This window comes from Chionomys nivalis, chromosome 4 (assembly GCF_950005125.1).
Source record: "Chionomys nivalis chromosome 4, mChiNiv1.1, whole genome shotgun sequence".
In the NCBI taxonomy this organism is placed as follows: Eukaryota; Metazoa; Chordata; class Mammalia; order Rodentia; family Cricetidae; genus Chionomys; species Chionomys nivalis.
The window spans coordinates 41,488,146-41,508,336 of record NC_080089.1 but is presented as its reverse complement, the minus strand read 5'-3'; the positions used below and the strand labels follow the sequence as shown (position 1 = coordinate 41,508,336).

Here is a 20,191-nt window from a genome sequence, read left to right as displayed (position 1 = left end):
TTTCACAGCTGGCCATGTAGGCTCACCTTCCGAATCGGCTGACCCACGCTTTGTGGTCTCCTCTCACATATCCTCCATCTCCGTCTTCTCCACAAGCCTGTGGTGAGTCTTGGAGAGCAGCAACCGGGGATAATTCACGTCTTCACATTTTGTGTCCTCAGCTGCATCCTCCTAGACTGGTGCCTGGCGTAAGATTGGTGGTCCATAGATGCTCTCTAGATTGAATAACCAGTCTAGGAGGCCGGCCTTGGCTTACTTTCCTCTGCTGTTAAAAGGCCAACTTCATCTGGTCTCCTGGACACTCAAACCCTCCAAAGCTCCCAGGAGCCTCCACTGTTCCACACCACTTCAGCCTTTCTTCCCATTCTGTGCCACAATTTGGCCAGAAGGCTGTCACCAGCAGTCATTAAACAATATGAATGGCAGCTCCAGCTCAGTATTCCTCTCCAGCCTGACTCTGTGTGCAGTGAGCTGAGAGTGTGGCCCCTCCAGGCTTTGTGCTACCACAAACTAAATTAGAGTTAGCCACAAGCTGCCCATGACATTACCCAGGCAGGGTGGGGGGGGGCTTCCTCTGTGACAGTGACTAAGAAGAACACGCGGGGGTGATGATAGTCCCCAGAAGAAAACTAGGAGGAAAGTGGCAAGAGCTAGGCAAAAAAGAGATCAGTATAAGAAGGTTAACTGGGAATATTAATCGGATATATACATAGACTGTGCAAAGTGACCATATTGATAAAGCACTAAGTACAGATATAATTGTTGGCTATGCCAGAGAATTCATTCATAAATTTTTTTCCAGGGGTCATGTCCTTTATTTAGCTATGGGTGTGTGAAAGATTAAAGTGAACCATGCTGTGAAGTCCAGCCACGCTCTTACACCAGACATTTCTGAAAGGCATCCATGCCTAACCTGTGTCCAGCTCAGTGCTGAGTTGACTGGGGCCAGAGACACGGAGAGGTGCTGGCTTCCCACACTCATTGTTTCCTGTCTAGATAGCAGTTCACACATAAGGAAGCCGGGGTGCTAGCTTCGCTCCCTAAGTGCTTCCCGCCTGCAGACTCAGCTCCCCTCCGTTCCTGGACTGTTGTCTGACTGCGTTGTTCTTACGCCCTGATAGCAGGCACATTCTATTGAGGTGTCTCAACCATCACACCCGTTCTATTGAGGTGTCTCAACCATCACACTCATTCCCTGTACCACTCTTCTCATCTCCAGGGGCGGCTGCTGCCCGAGAGTGGCAGCTGCAAGTCCCAACCTCCCCGATGTAATGCACCATCTTCCCTGTTAGTTTTTATATAACTCCCCCACTCAACTTGTGCCTTCCCTGCGATGTAGAGATTGAGCTCTGGATTTGCCATTCTCCTCTCACCTACCTTGCTGCATCCCCATCATCCTTAGTGACTGTGTACCCGTCGCTCTGGTGCCATTGCCTGGAGATCACTGTGTTCTTCCCTTTCACCAACTCTCCCATTCCACTCACCATCACTGCTTCACTGAGGGTCATGATGGATCCCAACCCTCCGGTTTTCTTGAAAATACTAGGGACTTAGTGCATGCCAGGTAAATTCTCTACCATTAGGTCACCCCTCTAGATTCTTTCTCTGAAAACAGCCTCCTGCCATTTTCAGCCTCCTCACTCCCCCAATGTCTGATTCTCTGCGTGTCTGGGTATCCATGACCCAAGCCTATATCCCCCACTCTCGCAACTGCTGGGTCTAACCCATGGGGATACACTCCTCTCTGTTCTGTGGGAAGACCCCAAGCCACCACCTCTTCGTTGCTATGATACCCTCAGCCTCCTTAACGATGTCTAGCTCCTCTTGAGAGCTCTGACATCCACCTGCCTTGCTTTGCACCATGAGCTGCATCAGCATCTCCCCCATTTCAAGGGCACTCGGAAAAGCATTTACAGAGCAGCTGTTCTCAGTTCTCACCCGTGGCCACCTACCCTGTCACTGTCATTCTGGTTTGCAGAAGATGAAGATGTTGCTTCTCTTCCAAGCAAATGGAAACTTCCCCCAACCCGTGTGCAGTCTCTCGCAGCTTCCCCTCCCATTAAATACTTAAGGTGCTGCAGTGTTTATTAGTCTTACGTCTGAGTTATCTGTTTCTGCACTTGAAGTGGAGCTGGCCTGATTGGAGATGGGTAACACCCACACTAGATACGAAAACAAGAATATAAAACATCTCAATGATTTTTGTATTGATTGGATGTTGGCATTATACTACTTGTGATTTAATTTCATAATCTCATACATTTCTTTTGACCTTTTACAAAGTGCCCACTAGAACATTAACAGAGAAGCGTGGCCTTTCTTTCTTGTTTTTTTTTTTTTTCTTTCTCTCTGTTGAGTAGCACTGGGCTGGGATAGAGCCTGAGACACAGTAGGACTGAAATCCAAAGATGCAGTCACTCAAGTGTAGGTAGGGGGTATAGGTAACTAAAGGATGGAGGTAGTGTGCGATGTTGCTGTTATCAACCATGCGGTTTGTGTATGATCCTCTGTCACCATAGTCTTCCAGGGAAAAAAGGGAGCAATGAGGAGGAGAACAAGGAATGATCTGTATGTCCTAGTCACCTTCATCTACCTCTGCGAGCTCAAAATCAGCTCATATCTTCCTAAACTCGGGGGAGGCTACATTTCATCATCTGAACTGGGTAGCCATGCATCCAGTTGAAACTTGGAGGGGTGGGTTAGAATCAGGAAGAAGAGAAAGGCCCTGAGTTGGCACCATGCACTGCCATCTTGGAGGAGGAGCTGTCCCTTCTGTCACCCCAGGTGTGCCCCTTGTCTCTCTCCAGGATCTATCCATCTTCCTTTTCATGGGGCTTATTCAGAAAAACTCCCCTTTCTTCTGCTGTGACCAGCTTTCCTCCCAACCACCTCCCCTTGTCACCTTGGCTTAAAATCCCTTCCTTGTAAAGTTTGTGTGCATAGCCCCCAATTGTCCTGCGACAGATGCTTTACTTTCTAGTCTTTCTGTCCCACCTGCTCCCATATAAGCATGACTCCTGTCACTCCACTAAAATCCCTAGAGACATCCTAGCTGCCAAGGCTCATGAGAAATTGGTCCTTATTTCCTCTGACTCCTAGCCCCCTCGGGTCCTCGGGTTTGAGCTTTGCTCTTCAGCTTCCTTCAAACTCTCCCCAGGCATTGCATCTCTGAGGTCTCAAGCCTTGTTTCTTCTCCCGTTGTTCTCCAACCGTGCTGAACGCAAATGGTCCTTATAACCCTGTCCCTGGGGATGCCATCATCTAACTACAAGAGAAATCTAGACCCTGTTTCATTTCCTGTCACCTCTACAGACTCTTTCTGATTCCACCTCATCAGTGTCAGTTGAATCTGTTCCCAACATTTCCAAGCCCAAAGTCAGTCCTCGGTCTCCTGAACTCGGGAGGCTAACCAATGTTTTTGTCTCTCCTTGCCCTGACCCTCACTACTGGCCTCATTTCTTTCTGTCAGATTTTAAAATAGCACCCTGCCTGATCTTTTCAGATCATATTTCCACCCTCTCCAGTATAGCTATAAGAACAATTGCCCTGAAATACAAACTTTGCCATGTCATGACCTGTTTAAAGTCCTTGGGCTGTTTCTCAGCATCTTGGGCACCATTTCCAGCCTCCTAGTGAGTCTCTCTAATGGTTTGCATGCTGTGACACTCTTCATGTGTCTTCCTCCCAAACCTCTCTGACCAGGCACCCCAAACTTCCTTAAGCTTTGGAGGGTTCCATAGCTGGCACATTGCTTCTCTGCCTGTCTGAAACTCACCAACATCATTCACAGCTGTCTGTTGTGGGAAGCCTGAGAGTCAGTAGCCACCTAAGTCATCTTAGCCACAGGGATGGTTAGTAACCACTTAGGTAGTCAGTAGCCACTTAGATTTTCTGGTACATGAATACCCACTTCCTAGTTGGAGCATAATATGGTTTTGTTTCCTCACTTGCCTTGTTGGTTTGTGTCCATTTGCTTATGTAAGTAACTTTGTCTTCCTCTGGACATGTAGGAATGAGAAGCATCCCATCCTCCGTATACATCACCCTGACTAAGAAAGTCGGCGAATAGATTTTTGATGCACATAGGAAGGACAGAATGAATGCTTAGCTTTCAGTATCACTTACAACGTTCATGGTGAAGTACTGAATGGATGATTCAGATCACAAATGCTTTAGGGAGTCCATTCAGCTGGAGCTCTTCATGACTCGCTGGTGTTTAAGGTGAGAAGCTGCGAGAAAATAAGGTGCGGTTCAGTTGAGATGTGGATGCAGCCACAGAAAGGCCAAGAGCTTTCCAAAGGGAAGGGGGAGATAACCTGGATCAAAACACACAAATAAACAAATAAAAAATGATGACAACCAAGCCGAAAACACAATGAAAAATCACATGACCTGTTTCATGTTCAGCAAGGACCATCTAGAAGCGGCTAAGGGACCATAGAATTAAGTAGAACATGATCCTGGAAAGGTACACTAGAACCAGACTACTCAGGGCTTTAAGGCTAGGGGATCCGCGTTGGTATGAGGGAGACTGAGGCAGGTTAGGGGAGTTTGGAGGACAGAAAGAGAATCGATAGCAGGAACAGAGAGCAGTGGGAAGCGGGTCCCCTGGCTGACCTCAGTCATTGAGCAGATGGTGAGGCCAAAGGGTGGGGAGAGTGCAAGCGTCTCTGCCAAACATGTGCGTGTGAGCAACTGTGCTACTATTAATTGAGTCTGAGGAGCAAGAGTGCACCCCCAATTGTATATAAAGGTAATGGGTACCATTTGGGACACAGAATTTGCAATAAGCCCCAAGGGAATATTGGGTAGTAGCAGCCAGAAACAAAAGCCTACTGTGTGGCTGAAAACTTAAGTCTACATGGCAACCCAGGGGATGATAGTTGAGAACCGCTTTGAGAATTAGTAAGCTATTTCTCCCGGTGTGTATGCATGTCTGTGTACACTCAGGGGTGTCCATGGACATGTGTGCCTGTGGAGGCCGGGCAACGACTTTGGATTTTTGTTCCTCGGGCCCCACCCACCTTGCTACTGAGACAGAATCTCTCACTGGCCTGGAATTCATTGAGTAAGGTAGCTGAGCAGGGAGCCCCAGGGATGTGCCTGTCTCTACTTTCCTGTCATTGGGATTGCGAGCATGGGCCACTATATCCTGCTTCTTTACGTGTATTCTGGGGATCTAATTCGGACCCCTGACTTGTAAGGCAAGCATGTTCCCAACTGAGCTGTCTCCCCAATCCGGTAGGTTCTGTAGGGGAAAATATACAGTGAAGAGCAGGAAAACTGAAGATTGTACCCAGTCTTAGGTAACACAGCTAAGCTCATGGTGGGAGCTAGGGGAGACAGGCTAATGGGAATTCCAGTTTCTCTGTATCCTTACCAACACTTACTATGGTCAAGTCTTTTAATTTCAATCATTCAAAAAGGTTTGCATTAGTATCTCATTATGGTTTTAATTTGCATTTTCCTGGTCACTGTTAGTGCTGAGTATATGTTATACTCACCCATACCACTTCTCTATGAAGGGTCTTTCAAATTCTTTTTGTTTGGCTTAAAATTTGCATAGCTTTCTTATTACTGGAGTCTTGGAAGCCCTCACGTTTTCTGGATGCAAGTCCTCTGTCTAGGGTAGGTTCTGCACAACTTTGCTTCCAGGCCGTGCCTCGTCTGGTCATTCTGCTCATGGCATCTTTGGAGGCACAGGCATGCATGGCTTCGATGAAATCGAACTTACCGAGTTTTTACTTCATGGATTGTACCTAAGTCTTTGTCTGACTTGAGATCATGAAGATTGTCTTCGAGATGTTTCACAGTCTCAGGGTTTATCTTTATGTCTACAGCCCGGTTTGTGTTCATTTTGGCACACGGCAGTTTGGAGGTCTTTATCTCCTTTTATTGCGCGAGGATCCCGCTATTTTGACTCACAGCGTGGTACTGTTCTTCACTGGGCCTTTGTCAAAAACCCATTTTTTTCCCACAGATGTATGAAGCAGAGTGATGATCTTAATAAAAGCTGGCTTGGAATCTCCCCAAAGTCAAGGTTAATTTGGCTCAAATATTTATGAAGGGTATCCCTTTGCCAGGCGAGGTACCACGTGCTGGGTTAGAATGAGCTGATGAGTGAAAGCGAAAGACGGAGGCCTTGGTTGCAATGCACTACAAGAGGCACGGGTTTCTTGGGAAATACAGGGCTGTGGGGCTTGGTTAGTCGCGGCGTTCAGGGTAAGGCTTCCTGGAAAAGCCGGTGTCTTAGGCATTGTCCTAAGTGTACAGAACGAGCAAGCAAAGATGAGAGAATGAGGGGGTGTCAAAGGAGTGCAGGCACATAGCGGCACCAAGTATGTTTGCATGTCTATGTTTGTGTGCATGGGTAGTCACATGTATGTGTCTGGATGTGTGTGCATGTGCACAGGCACCCATGGTATGTTGTCAGCATTTCACTCTGTGTGCTAGAGCGGGATGAGTAGGGAAGCAGAGTCTAAGGGGCAGGTCTCATCTGCTGTGTCAAGGAGCCCCACGGATGGAACCCAGGGTGGTGCATATGCCTGGCAAGTGTTATTTCATTAAGGTACACCCCAAGTCAAATTTTACTTTTGTTTTCATTTTTATTTTGAGACTGGGTCTGGGTAAGTTGCTCAATCTGGCCTTGAACTTCTAATCCTCCTGTCTCAGCTTTCTGACTAGCTAGGATTGTAGGTACGTAGCCACAAGACCCAGTTGATCCAAAGCTCCACCCTCCCAGGTAGCTGAGAAGAAGCAGACAGTATCATTAGGAGAACCAACAAGAGAATGCTGAGGAGGCAGAAGCAGACGTGGTTGGGGTGGTTGTTTGGAGGGAAGGAAATGCAAGGGCATGACATCTTGGAAGCTAATGTTGTCCTTTGCTAATCTCAAAGGGAGGAAATGACTGAACTTAGTATTTGTGTGTGTGTGTGTGTGTGTGTGTGTGTGTGTGTGTGTAGAATGGGGCAGGTGTGTATGCCACAGTGTGTGTGTGGAGGTCAGAGGACACCTTTTTGGCATCTGTTCTCACCTCCTACCTTTATGGGGTGTGGGGGTTTGAATGAGAATAGCCCTGTACACTCATATGTTTGAATATTTGGTTGTCAGTCGGTAGAACTGTCTGGGAAGAATTAGGAGGCATGGCCTTGATAGAGGAGGTGGTCACTGTGAGTAGGTTTTGAGGTTTCAAAAGACCAGTGCCATTCCCAGTGTGTTCTCTGCCTTCTGCCTGTGGATGAAGATGTAAGCTTTCAGCTCGCCCTCAAATCTTCCCGTTACCCTCACAAGCTCTAACCCCCGGAACCATAAACCCAGTTAAACTCTTATAAATTGCCTTGGCCATGTGTCTTGTCACAGAGATAGAAGCCTAAATAAGACATGCGGGTTAGCTTATCAAGCCCGGGTCATCAGGTCTATGTGACAGGAGCTCTACCCACTGAGCCATCTTGCCAGACTCTTAGTTTGGACTTTGATAAGTGTGAGATGCTCTTTAGACATTTGCCTGGAGGTGACAACAGGCTGTTGTGCGTACATGTTGCGTCCCCAGGGAGGTGGCTGGAAGCGAAAGCCATCAGTTAGGAAGCTCCTGTAAATAAGGCAGAAAAAGGGCTTTGCAGAGACCCTGGGGATCTATACATATTAAAGGATGGCAGGGACAGAGGCCACCTCCTGTAGCAATGGCCAGAAAATTAGTAGCATTCTTGGAGAGTATCTTCCTAGGAACCAGGAGCAGGACTTGGCTGCAAAGAACCCTAGCTCAGGAACAACCTGAGGCAAGGGTGCTGCTGCAAATGGGCCCAGGCCCCAGGTGCCGCCAGAAGCCGTGCAATCTTGGGCAAGTTGCTTAACCTACGCTTTCTCACTTAACTTGCCTCTAAAACAGAATAATAAACTGCAGGTTGCATGGGGATTAAATGAGATCATATATTTGATGTGCTCAGAGCAGCACCTGGTGATCATAAACAACGAGGCTGACTAGTGACGTAATTAGACAAGGAATCAGAAGTAACCACTGATTTTGCAGTGATGCTTGTTGGCATTGGTGTTGTGTGCAGTCTGAGTGAGGCGGGGGACAGAAGGTGACTTGCAGCGAGTGGGTGGGGGGGGCTTTGGGCTGAAGTCAACAAACTCTGAAGAGTCATCCAGCAAGCCATGCTTACACTGCAGGTGGGTTGTCCCCTTTCTCAGGGGAGCTGTCAGTATTGTAGAAGTATTTGGGGGACTGCACTCTCCTCTCCGCAGGCATTAAAAGTCCCCCTTCACACCTTTGCATGTTGGCTGTGAGTTTTGGCTTTCCACTCACCAAATTGGGAGGCCATTGTGCTTGTTTACAGGGCCGGCGTGGCACATGGCCCATCTGGTCTCAGGAAGTTCCATCTGTTTGGACGTTGTTGTTGTCTGAGCACAGAAAGGCAGGCTGGTTGCAAGACACTGAAGACAGGAGCAAAGGGGGTGTACAGGACAGGCAGAACGGGGTGGGGGGCGACGGGTCTGAGGATAAATTCTCTCCTGGAAGCAGCGATCTAGGTGAGGATAAAGGTCTGACAACTCCTGTGGATGGAGGGAGATTCCTTCAGTGGAGGAGATAAGTGCGCACAAGCAAATGAAAGGCACTAAAATGACAGACCTGATGAGAGATGAACGACGGGGCTGTAGCCTTATCTGGGAAATGGGAACTGCAGGCCAGCAGCTGGGAAGCAAAGGTAACCAGTTCCCTAGGGCTCAGCCCATCTCTTTTTCTTGTTAGCACAGGGTCGTAACAGGTTGGGCCAAAAGCCATTGGCAGTGTTATAGATATATGGCCTATAAAGGTTCACCAGTAAAATTTCTTTATTCCCCCCTTAAAGAAAGGAGCTGTTGAGGTGCCTAGACTCTTCTGTAGCAGGCCTCTGGTGGAGTTTTAGAGATTAAGGTGGCTGACATCCATACTTGAGGGGTCACTCCTGAGCTTCCAATAATGCATGGAGGGAAGGCAAGTCCTGCTCCAGTTCCCATAGGTGAACAGAGAGCTGGACGCTGTTATCCCTGGACGGATGCTGCCGTCCCTGGATGGACGCTGTCATCCCTGGACGGACGCTGCCATCCCTGGGCTGATGCTGCCATCCCTGGACAGATGCTGCCATCCCTGGGCTGATGCTGCCATCCCTGGACAGATGCTGCCATCCCTGGGCTGATGCTGCCATCCCTGGACAGATGCCACTGAGTAGATGTAGCACTGGGTTCTTCACCATGCATCCCCATGCACAGGGGGTGTCTTCAATCCTGGCGTCATCTGGTGTTGCCACACCACCAATATTTGCTGCACTTGCTGCCAAGAAGGAAGAGCCAGGTGGTCCTGCAGTGCTTAGACACCCAATAGCCATTCGTTCCTGACCACTCTGTGTCCAGATTCACTCATTAACTAAGATGAATCAGGTTCAGCCAGCCAATATCCTCAGAGAGCTGACTGCCTAAGAGAAAAAGGAGAGGCCACAGATGGACAATAGGACAAATTCATAGAACTCAAAGGAAGGGAGTAAGCTGGGGAAATCAGGCAGGCAGGAACAAGAATTATCTGGGTATTTAATGTACCAGCAGCTAAGGGTACACACAGGTACAGGAGGGCAGGCAAGTCTCTGCCAATGGGGTGGGGCTGGTGGGGTTTTCAAGAAATCTATGGAAGAGGATACTGGGACCTGGGAGTTGGAGGGACTTTCTGAAAGAGGTGAGTCTGGAGGGAGGAGGTCCCAGATGTGGAAAGAGGGGATAAGGAACAGTGTCAACAAAGGCAGAGGGGACAACACAGGTGGGTGATCATGCTCCAGTAGTGAGAAGATGCCCGACTATGATGACCAAAGGCAAGTCCCAATGCTTTGGGAGACCATTCATCCTTCGAGCTGTAATAAAAAGCGAATCAGTAGCTGTACATCTACTTCTGCACAGGCCTGGTAACACTAGAGCTGAGCCAGCCAGTGCTCTAGTAGGCTGGACCACGCGCACCAACCCAAAGAAAGCCATCCTGCCTAAAGCAGTCACTCACTGGAGCGAGAGTGGGGAGGAGAAGTTGGGATCAGGACATACACTGTCAACAGGCTGTCTTCCCATCGTCAGGGACCTCAGATCCCAGATGGGGAGAGAGCTCAGCGGAGAACATAACGCTTGGTATTTGAGGGAGCGGCTCTATGTGAGTGCAAAGGCTTTCTTGACACGAAGAAGGTTGGTGAATCCTGCTGGACCAGAAGAAGCTGGGCATTAGATTGTCAAGGCTAGAGATAGGCATAAACCCTTAGCCCCTACACGTGTCTCTCCATGGCAACCCTGCCCTCACTGCAGCCCAGACATCTTAGCCTTACTGTGGCTACTAGTTGACTTCTGTGCAGAGCGGTCCCCAGGGCCACAGGATGTGCTGGCTCATACTGTTCCTCATTTGGCAGCAGCTGGGAACTCTAAACATTCTGGCCTAGCCTAGTAGCTGGGCCAGAGGGACCCAGTGTGGTCCAGGAGCATCCGCTGAACATTAAGTCTCGAGCACACTGCTCTCTTCTGCCCATCTGGCCCCTCTCCTGGGGCTGCTGAAGAACAAGTGTGCTGTTTGGTAACTGCCCTTCGGTGACATGTTCCTGCAGCATCCTGAGAGAGCCCGAGTCGCCACCTAGTCTTTGGCATCCGTAGCCCTAGAATTCAGTTCCTATTTTCAAGCTAATTATCCTGGTTATAATATGTTTGATACAAACCAACCAGCCATGCTTTTAAGCCTCTTCCCTGTCAGAAATTAATCACCATCAAAAACCAAGATCTTAGTGACGTGTGGTGCTCGGGATGACCTGGGAGTGGGCATGGGGAACAGGATTTGACAAACCCTTGTCAAATACCTCTGAGGGCCTCACAGGGACGGAAAGCAGAGGGCCCAGCATCAGATTCCGCATTCCCTCCTATTGTCCGCTATTTCTCTGACTCAGCACGTCAGATGATGCTCTGGATGTTGGATGGACAGCATGTGATGCAGTTGGCTGGGGCCTCGGACATCTGCATTTGTATTAACACACTGACTTAATCAGTTTAGGATGCTATACAGTGAGGTTGCAAGCTACGTGGCCTAAACAGATCTTTTATTTCTCAGTGTTTTCTGCAATGTCCAAGGCCATTCCTAGCAAGGTCTCTCTTCCTGGCCATCTTCTCACTGTGTGTTCTCATAGGAGAGAACACGTGAATGAACTCCCTGTTCTTCTTCCGAGAGGGACACGAACCATGAGTTCAGGGCCCCATCCATGCAACCTCATTTAACTTCAATTGACACCTGAAGGCCCTCCTTCCAAATATTGTCACATTGGGAATCGGTACTTTAAAAATACACTGGGAAGGGGGGCAGCAAAAGAGAGGTAATGAAACCCATGCCACACATAGGTGTGGCTTTTTCAAAAAGAAGAGGAGACGATGAGAGGAGATGAGAGAAGAGAATAGGGAAGATGGAAGCAGTTGGATCTGGAACAGACCCTTGGGCGTGTGTTGCTTCTTATAATACACTGCAGTTGTGCCATTTGCACACTGATGGAGCAGTGGCAAAACCAGGGAGGCTGTAGCATAAGCACCCATGGTGGATGGTCCTAGGTTCTCATATTCACAAGGGATACAGACACTTTGTGTTAGCGTTCCATCACTGTGACAAAATCCCTGAGGTCAATCAGCTTAAAGGAGAAAGGTTTCTCCAGGATCCTGGTATCAGAGGTTTCAGGGCTTGGTTGCTGGGCTCTTTTGCTTTAGGGACTATGGTGAGGCTCTAGATCCTGGTGGAAGTATGTGGCAGAGGAAGCCACTCTGCTCGGGTGACCAGGAAGTGTGTGTGGTGGGGAGGCGGGATCACTGGTTTCCATTCAGTGGTCTGACTTCCTTCACTATGGCCCACCCCTTGAAGTTCCAATAGCTTCTAGTTGACCCAGCCTCTGGGACATACTTCACATCTAAACCCTACAACATTTCCTAGGAGATTATTTTAGTGATTAATTTATTGCAAGTAATTTATAAAATATCTAGTCGATGTTAACAGTGAGACTCACGAAACTAAGGATAGCTGCCTCTGGAAAAATCTCATCAGGGTCTGAGCAGGTGACAGATTCAGGGAAGCGTAAAGGTTACATGAATAGTCTTCAGAGGTTCAGAACCCAGGCTGTCCCTGTTAGTGTCTCAGCATTGATTTGCCTTGGTGACACTGCCTTTAAAGTGACCATAAGATGCAGGATCCTTCCCTGATACACTCTCTCTTGAGCCCAAGTCCTGAGAGGACGGATTTGGTGTCTGAGGTCAGGCCAGCCCGAGACCTTGTCCTCCTCCATCACTAGCCAGCTCTGAAAATGTGGGCGAGTCACCAGGCTCATCAGAAGCCCCCTTCTCATCTCTGTGAAGTTACGACACTGATCTTACAGAGTTGAGAATGAGATTTTGCTAAACACACCATTGTTGCTGAGTAGACAAACACAGATCTATCTCGGGTCCAGGATCTCCTGCCATGACTCTGCTAAACAGACTGCCAATTCCTGCTCTTCTAGACGCCTTTCTGTGCTCTAGGGCCAACATAACTGCTGCCGTGTATTTTCAGTGTAAAATATTTTACAGCATCAAATCTTACATAGATCCTGATATCCGTAACCAACAGATGTGAAGTTGTGGTGGTCACCACTGGCATGGGTCTGCTTTTAGATGGAACACCATGTGTCCATCAAGGGACATGACTTGGGGATCCTTCCTCTCTATACCTGCATCCTTACGGTCTCAAGTTGTCATCCTAGTGTGACACAGTGTGACTCTGTCCATCTCTGCTTCCTATAGAGCTCTTTCATTCTGAGTCTTGCTTCCTGAGCCGGTGCAATGGGCCCGTAACGTGAACACTGACTGAAGCCAGAACACCCCAAGTGGCCCCATTCACTAGGAATGGGGACGTGTGTTACCTTGGCAGGGCTTTTAAGCCTTCCCAGTTGTAGTTCTACAGGTGGCTGGGAATGTGTGCTTTTCTAGTTAATGTGTCTACTTCATCGCCCAGGCATTGGGACTTCACCTTCACAGGCTCCATGCTTGAGCCTACATTGTGAATGTGAAATTGAGTTTACATTGCTCACTGAGAGCATGCATATAAATAAATGCTTTCTCACGTCCTGTGCTGTGTCTGGTATTTCCTTTGTGCGATGTCGATTGTATGTATATCAGCAAAGGACGAAACGACAGCATGGAGCCTGGACCATTAAGGCACACGGAGATTACCTCGGGGATCTTATCCCAGTGATGGAAAGCTACCAGATACCAAGTCCATATTCACTTGTGGCAGTAGGCTCTGTTGTGATATGCCTTGTGTTTCCTTCAACCCCTGAAAGATAAGCTTGATATTCTTTCCTTTTTTATAATTGCTTTAGTGAGGTAAAATTCATTTCCTGCATAATTCACCTGCCTGCAGTATACAGCTCTGCGACTTTTACTATAGTCGCTGTTGTCTCCTAACCCAAGGCAGCTGCCACTCTGATTTCTGTCCCCACAGATTCACTTTGCCTAGACTTTCTTGTATTAATGGACCCATCCGATATGTTGTGTTTTGTGTCTGGCTTCTTTCACTTGGTGTAATGTTCTTAAGGCTCATCCATGTTGTCACATGTGGATATAACTTTATTCCTCTTATTTCCCAGCAACAATCCACTGCAACAGGAAAGCATCCTCCTCCTTGTCCCTCGGTTGATGGGCATATGGATTGTTTCCACCTTTTAGCCTTTGTGGATTATTACTCATGAATAACTGCCGTAAATGTTTACGACAAAATCTCTGTGTTGTGGGTCAGCCTTTCAGTTCCCCCGGGAAGGGAATTCAGAATCTCAGTAGCCAGCACTGAGTGCCTGCTAGGTGTGAAGCTGCATCAAGTATGTCCCATCTCGTGTACTCTGAGCACAGTAGCCCAAAGAATAGCTTTTCTCTACATCTCTCAAGTAAGGAAACAGATCCTTTAGCTAATACAGGTGGACCTGGTACTACAACCCAATTCTCTGTGCTTCCCTTCAAACTGCATCCAGAGGCGGGGCAGCTACTCACACCATACCTCTCTCCAGGTCGTCCACACCACACCCATTGCCACACTGGTTAAACCCAGAGGGTGGGTCACTTACCTCCGCTACCTCAGCTGAATCCCTACACTAACCAATGGGATTTCTTGACTATGCTAGTGTTCAGTAAAGAAAAGACTTCAGAGAAATTGCATAGCTCACCTGCGCGGGGGGGGGGGGGGGGGGGGGAGGAATGATCATGGCACCAGAGACTGGAGTGCAAGCATTCTGCAGTCACTGGCAGCTGCTTCCCTACCCCCACAGCTGTCCCACACAAACGAAGAGCCTTCATTCCTCAGGGAGTTCCCCTGTATACTTAGAATTCCATTTTCAAAAGAGTAGCATGCATGTGCCTTTCTGTGTGCACTTGGACAAGTCTCCCAGGATATTTTTGCACCCCGGCCCAGGGACCTCAGACAGGTAGGTCCCCTGGTGGCTGGCTGTGGTATTGCATTGTCCCTCAGGTGCATAGCCCATTAGAATTCACTGCTGTGCCATTTGTGACTGGAGACTAAAGCAAGCAGTGAACTTACTCTGGAGGGTTCTGTGGATGTCGAGGTGGAGAGGGATTTGGGAAGATGGCAGTTTGGGGAGGATGGAGAAGGGAGAGGGGTAATGGTGGTGGGTGATGTACCAACTGTCTTCATATGGTTACCTACCCACAGCTGCTATCTTGGATGACCCCATGGAGTGCAGCAGAGGGGAACGGCTCTCCATCACCCTGGCCAAGAACCGCATCAACCGCGCACCAGAGAGACTGGGCAAGGCCAAGGTCGAAGTGGACATCTTTGAGCTTCTCAGAGACAGCGAATACGAAACTGCAGAAACCAGTACGTAGAATGGACAGGCTGGCAGAGGTTGATGGTGGTGGATGTGTGCCTAGTGCCAGGCCTTTGATACAGATGTTTCCAGGGGAGGGAATGAGTTATCTATGAGGAAGGTCTGTGAGAATCTCAGCCCAGATGATATTCCGAAGTTTTGTTGTGAATCATGGGTTGGATAGGCTATTAATTCACTAAGTAATTCGTCCACTCATTCATTCATTCATTCATTCATTCATTCATTCACATGCTGATTCATTCATCTCTTGAACATTTTTAAATATTATTTATTAATTATGTATACAAGGACACCAGACCTCATTACAGATGGTTGTGAGCCACCATGTGATTGCTGGGAATTGAACTCAGGACCTTTGGAAGAGCGGGCAATGCTCTTAACCACTGAGCCATCTCTCCAGCCCCCTCCTGAACATTTTCTTTACAAATACTTGAACAACGTTTTGTGGATATTGCAAAAGAATGGTAGCTCATCCATTGCCCACCGGATTGCCTTCTTCCCTCCTTCCCTCCCTCCCTCCTCCTCTCCTCCTTTCCTCCCTTCTCCCTTTCCCACTTTCCCTAGTAGTGTTTCCTTCCCTAGTAGTGTTTCACTTTGAGATAGGCTCTGATTCTGTAGCCCAGGCTGGTCTAGAACTCAGTAAGTAGTCCAGGCTAGCTTCAAACTCAAAGCAATTCTCTTGCTTCGGTCTCCCTAGTTCTGGCTCTGCTGTTACAAGCCACTCCACTTGGCTCTGTCTCCTGTTCCTGTGCTGAGGCAGAAATGCAAGAAGATGCTGTGGCTTGGAATGGAGCACGGTCACTTTCTTCCACTAAGATATTTAGCCTACCTCTACCTCAGTTTCTTCACCAGTAAAATGGGGGTGCTCAGTTCTGCTTCGCAAGCCTTGGCTATTGTTATGAGTCTCACATGAGTTAAAATTTAGGAGAATCCCCCGTGAATTGTAGGGTGACACTCAGCTTACTCCTAGCGCACAGGGTGGGTCCCATGTGCTGGATGCTGCTAGTGTGAGATTTGCACACTGTTTCTTCTATTTCAGAACAGAAAGTGGTGCACAAGGGTGTGGGATGATTTCCCTGAGCACAGAGCTAGCCTGTGCAAATCCACTGCACCTCTTTCACGATCCTCTGTCTGGCGTTGCTCCACTGAGTGAGCCCCTGTCTTGTAGCTAAGCTGGAAACGAACAGCTCCAGTATAGAAGGAAAGCAAAGAGCTGTTAGTCAACTCTCTACTCTGTGAGAAAGTACTTGAGACACCAACTTAAAAACAGAAAAACTGTTTGGCTGCACAGTTTCTGAGGTCTGAGTCCATGGCTGGCCTTCCCCATTGCTGTGGGGTTTGGAGACATACAGAGCGCCAATGGTGGAGTCCTGTGTTAGAGTTACCCCCCTCACGGTAGGCAGGAAGCAAGAGAAGATAGGAAGAGAGGGGATAAGGGTCCCAATACCCCTTTAAGGACTCACCCCCAGTGACCTCATTCCCTTCCACTAGGCCCCACCTCCTAAAGTTTCCACTACATCCCAATGTGCTATGGGATGTCACCATGTGACAACCAGGCCTTCATCCTGAGTCCTTCGAATCCAAACTATAGGAAGGGATGCTCAGTCCAGACAGACCATTGGCCATTGGCGTTAGTTCCACAAGACTTTGGAGAGTTCCCTTTTCTTCTTTTCCCAAATCCAAACCCAAATAAATGAAAGAAAAAAACAACTTGTGCAACTATTCATGTCTGTCAGAGGGTCTTTCCAATGAGGATGCAGTGACACTCTATTGCTCTAGCCTGGGATGTTAGGACTACAGGAAGGAAGCAGTTTCTCATTGAAGTTGATGGGGGAGGCAGGCTGTGGCCCCCCAAACCACCAACCCCCCCCTCTCTCTTTCTCTTTCTCCCATTCTCTGTCCCCCCCCCACACTTCTTTTGTGTGGTGTGTGTGTGTGTGTGTGTGTTTCTTTGTCTCTCTCCTGCTCTCATTACATCTTTAACACCCTGTACGGCTGGGCCCAGGCTCTTCCCTAGCTGGCTAGTTTTCCTAGATCATCCATCATGTACCTGTCTCATAATGGCTGTCCAGGATGATGCCCTCTGATTCTTCACTCTGGAGATTTTATTGAGTGTTTCCTCCTATGATTCAGGATTCTTTGCTTTGGAGGTAGTCTTGGAAACAAGATAGACAGGACCTCTGGAGTCATAGGACCTACAGTCCCTTCAGAACACACAGTGTCAGCCTCCCCAGTACTGTTTTTTTTTAATCTATTTATTATTATTTTTTTTGAGAATTTCACACAGACATACATTGTACTTTGATCATATTCATCCCCGTAACCTTCTCCGTAAGTTTTTCTGTATCCATGACACCCCACCTCTCCCAATTTCATGTCTTTTGCTTATAAATAATATACTGAATCCAGCTTGTGCTGCTCCTATAGGCAAGGGTGTAAGGCCATTATCTGGAGCATGGCCAACCTATCAGGGGCCACACTTCTGAAGAAAACCCACTCTCCTTCCCCTAGCACCGTCAACTGCCGAAAGCGCCCCCTCCCTCCATGCTGTTATGTTGGATGACTTGTTCTTACACAGGTCTTGTGCAGGCACTCACAGTGACTGTGTATTCGTGGATGCAGCTGTCTTGTGTCCAAAGGATGCAGTTTTGCTCTGGTCCTTCCTGACTTCCGACTCTCATAGTCTTTCTGCTTCTTCTTCCATCATGTCTCCTGAGCCTGGAGGGGAGGAATGTGAAATAGATGTCCTACTTAGTATGTGCTTCTCTGGATCCCCAAAGCGGAAGATCTGATTAGGTCTGCTCCTCTTGCTTTGTGGCCAGTCTCACACGCTGCGGATATTTGCCAGACTGCAAACAGATATTGACTATCCTTGGGGACAGTGTCCTCTCCTGGTCCAGCAGCTGTGAATGAGGGTGGTTTATACTCCACAGGCTAGAGCCATTGAGGCTAACAGGAGCTGCTGACACACGTTCCTCTAGAACAGGGTGTGGTAGATCCAGTATGAAAACATTCATTTATTTGTTCAATTAGTAAATAAACATCTAGCAAGAGCCTATTGTACCTGATTCTACCCAACAAGAATTTATCAGGGAACAGAAAAATGTCCAGGAAGACGTCAAGATTAATTTCTTACACAATAAAAGGAAGATAGATTGTTCAAGATCTTCCAAATAAAACAGAAATACCCACAACAAACTTCTTATGAGTTTCCTATTCTTATGAGTTTCTTCTCCCAGGTCTCAGACAAGGGTCTGGATTTCTTTATAGCTCTGCAGTCCATTCTTTGAAAACCAATGCACCCCTCCTTCCCTTCAGTGCTTCAGGGCCTCCCCAGCAGGACTGAATGCATATCTGCCCATTGTGAATGGCATCATTGGCGGGAAGAAATTTCCTCTCCCAGTGACCTATGCAGCCTGCCTTGGAAAAGTTAGTGCATCTAAAATATTAAGCCAGATGAATCGGGGAAGAAAGGAAATTGATATCTTTATTCTTCATTGCAGGGCTTTCAGCATCTTTTTAATGCCTCCTTTTTAGGCACCAAGTATTTTATTAGCAAGTGGCCTTCGGTTCAGCTTTTATATCTCAGTGTGTTTGAGGGATGCTTCAGATGGCTTCTGGATCTTTCTACCCCAAGTGTCTTTCATCTGAAGTCAGAGTATACCACCAGCGTGGGCTTTAAACGCCACCAGACAGTTCTTTGAAAGGCCCCAGCCTAATTTTTTCTATCCTTAGGTAAGGGAATAGGTGAATGGTGGGTTTGTGTAGTGGACTAAAGCAAAGTGAACAGGCTCAGTGGTAGGTATCAGTGGCAGTACTAGAAAAAGATAGGTAGAAGGAACACGATCCCTGGATGGGGAGGACTAGCCGCGCTGACCCCTACTTGGGAAGAGGTCTAAGTGATGTGGCAGTGGATCGTGAATTTGAAAGTTACATCATAGTGTGGAAAGACTGTGCAGCCATTCTTATGCCTCGGGTTTGCTTATTTGTCAAGTGCTAGTCATGCTGTCTCACCCAAGTGTCCCATGCCACGACACAGTGTAGGTGACACACGCCCCTTGGTGGGTGCACGCACCGGTCTTCAGTGAGTGGCGGCTGTAGCTTTTGCTGTTCGGTTGTGTGTCCGCCCCCCCACCCCCACCCCCACCCCCCCCCCCCCCCCCCCCGTCTTAGCGGAGCAGTTTGCCTCCGGCTTTCACCATCGCCTCTTCTGCCCTGTGTTTCAAAACTCGGCTGTCCCTGAGGGCTACACTCCTTCCCCGGCTCTTCTCAGGTGACTGCTTAATGCCAACATCCCTCATAATTGGGCATTCCCATTCTTCTAGTTTTCTTCACTTGATGCTTCTGACAGCGTTGAGCCTTTGAAAGTTGCCGTGGGTCACCTCATGCCAGCTGCTGCTCCATGCCACAGTCCGGGTTTTCCCTGGGCTACTGGTCTAGTCTGATTTTCATTGCTAATTTAAGACATTTGCATGGATCCAGGGCCTTGGGCGACTCTCCCCACCCCTCACCTATCACCCTGTGGCCAGGGACTGTGCTTCAAGGAAATTAAAGAGACTGCTGGTGATGTTTTTGGTTGTGCAAAGTCAAGGCTGTGATTGAAGTATAGGACTTTAGCGATCCAACAGGGCTGTTTCGTCTTGCTGCAGTAATAGGAGCTTTTCAAAAAAAAAAAGCGCTGTACACACCACACTTAATGAATCACATTCGGGGTGGGTCAGCCAGTCCAGGGAAGCAGAGGTTATTTTGAGAATCAAAGATGAGGAAGTGTAACGGAGGTGAAGATGCTGGAATCTAGAGGTCACCCCCTCATCTGTTCGCTGCACACGAGGCTTAGAGGTGGAAAGTATCACACAGGGTATTAATTAACAGCCGACCCGGAAACCGGGAGGATACGAGGAAAAAAATCAACCCCCATCCGGTCTGGTTCAAACAGGCAGATTTTCAGACAGTAGGTTGAGTTAGAGTGAGGGTCACTTCCAAAGCTTCCTCCGGCACTCACGGGACTCCCCGCACCGCTGCCCTTTTACCACCCTCGCCTCAGGCTTCTAGATGTTTGATTTGCTAACTCCCCCTGAATGGTTCACAGATCTGAAGTGAGAGAAATGGACCCGACCCATTAGGCCATTTTCCTCCCACTCTGCCCTTCCTCCTCTCTGCTCTATCTTATCTCCATCACAGCCTTCCTTTTGCAAGGAGATTCTAAAACGTGTCAGGTGTCCACGTCCTCCGCTCCATAGATCACTCTGTCTCCTGTGGCGCATGCATTAGAGCTGAGCTAAGCGCCACCCTTT

At 48.2% G+C, this 20,191-nt stretch overlaps 1 protein-coding gene across 1 annotated transcript in view; it reads left to right on the top strand.

The window, feature by feature from the left end:
* The window catches only part of Grik4 (glutamate ionotropic receptor kainate type subunit 4), a 430,445-nt gene that overhangs the window by 243,335 nt on the left and 166,919 nt on the right, over window positions 1-20,191 (top strand). The window contains exon 4 of the mRNA XM_057767783.1: window positions 14,723-14,887. Within this exon, the coding sequence (XP_057623766.1) occupies window positions 14,723-14,887 (165 nt within the window). The remainder of the gene's footprint in view (window positions 1-14,722; window positions 14,888-20,191) is intronic.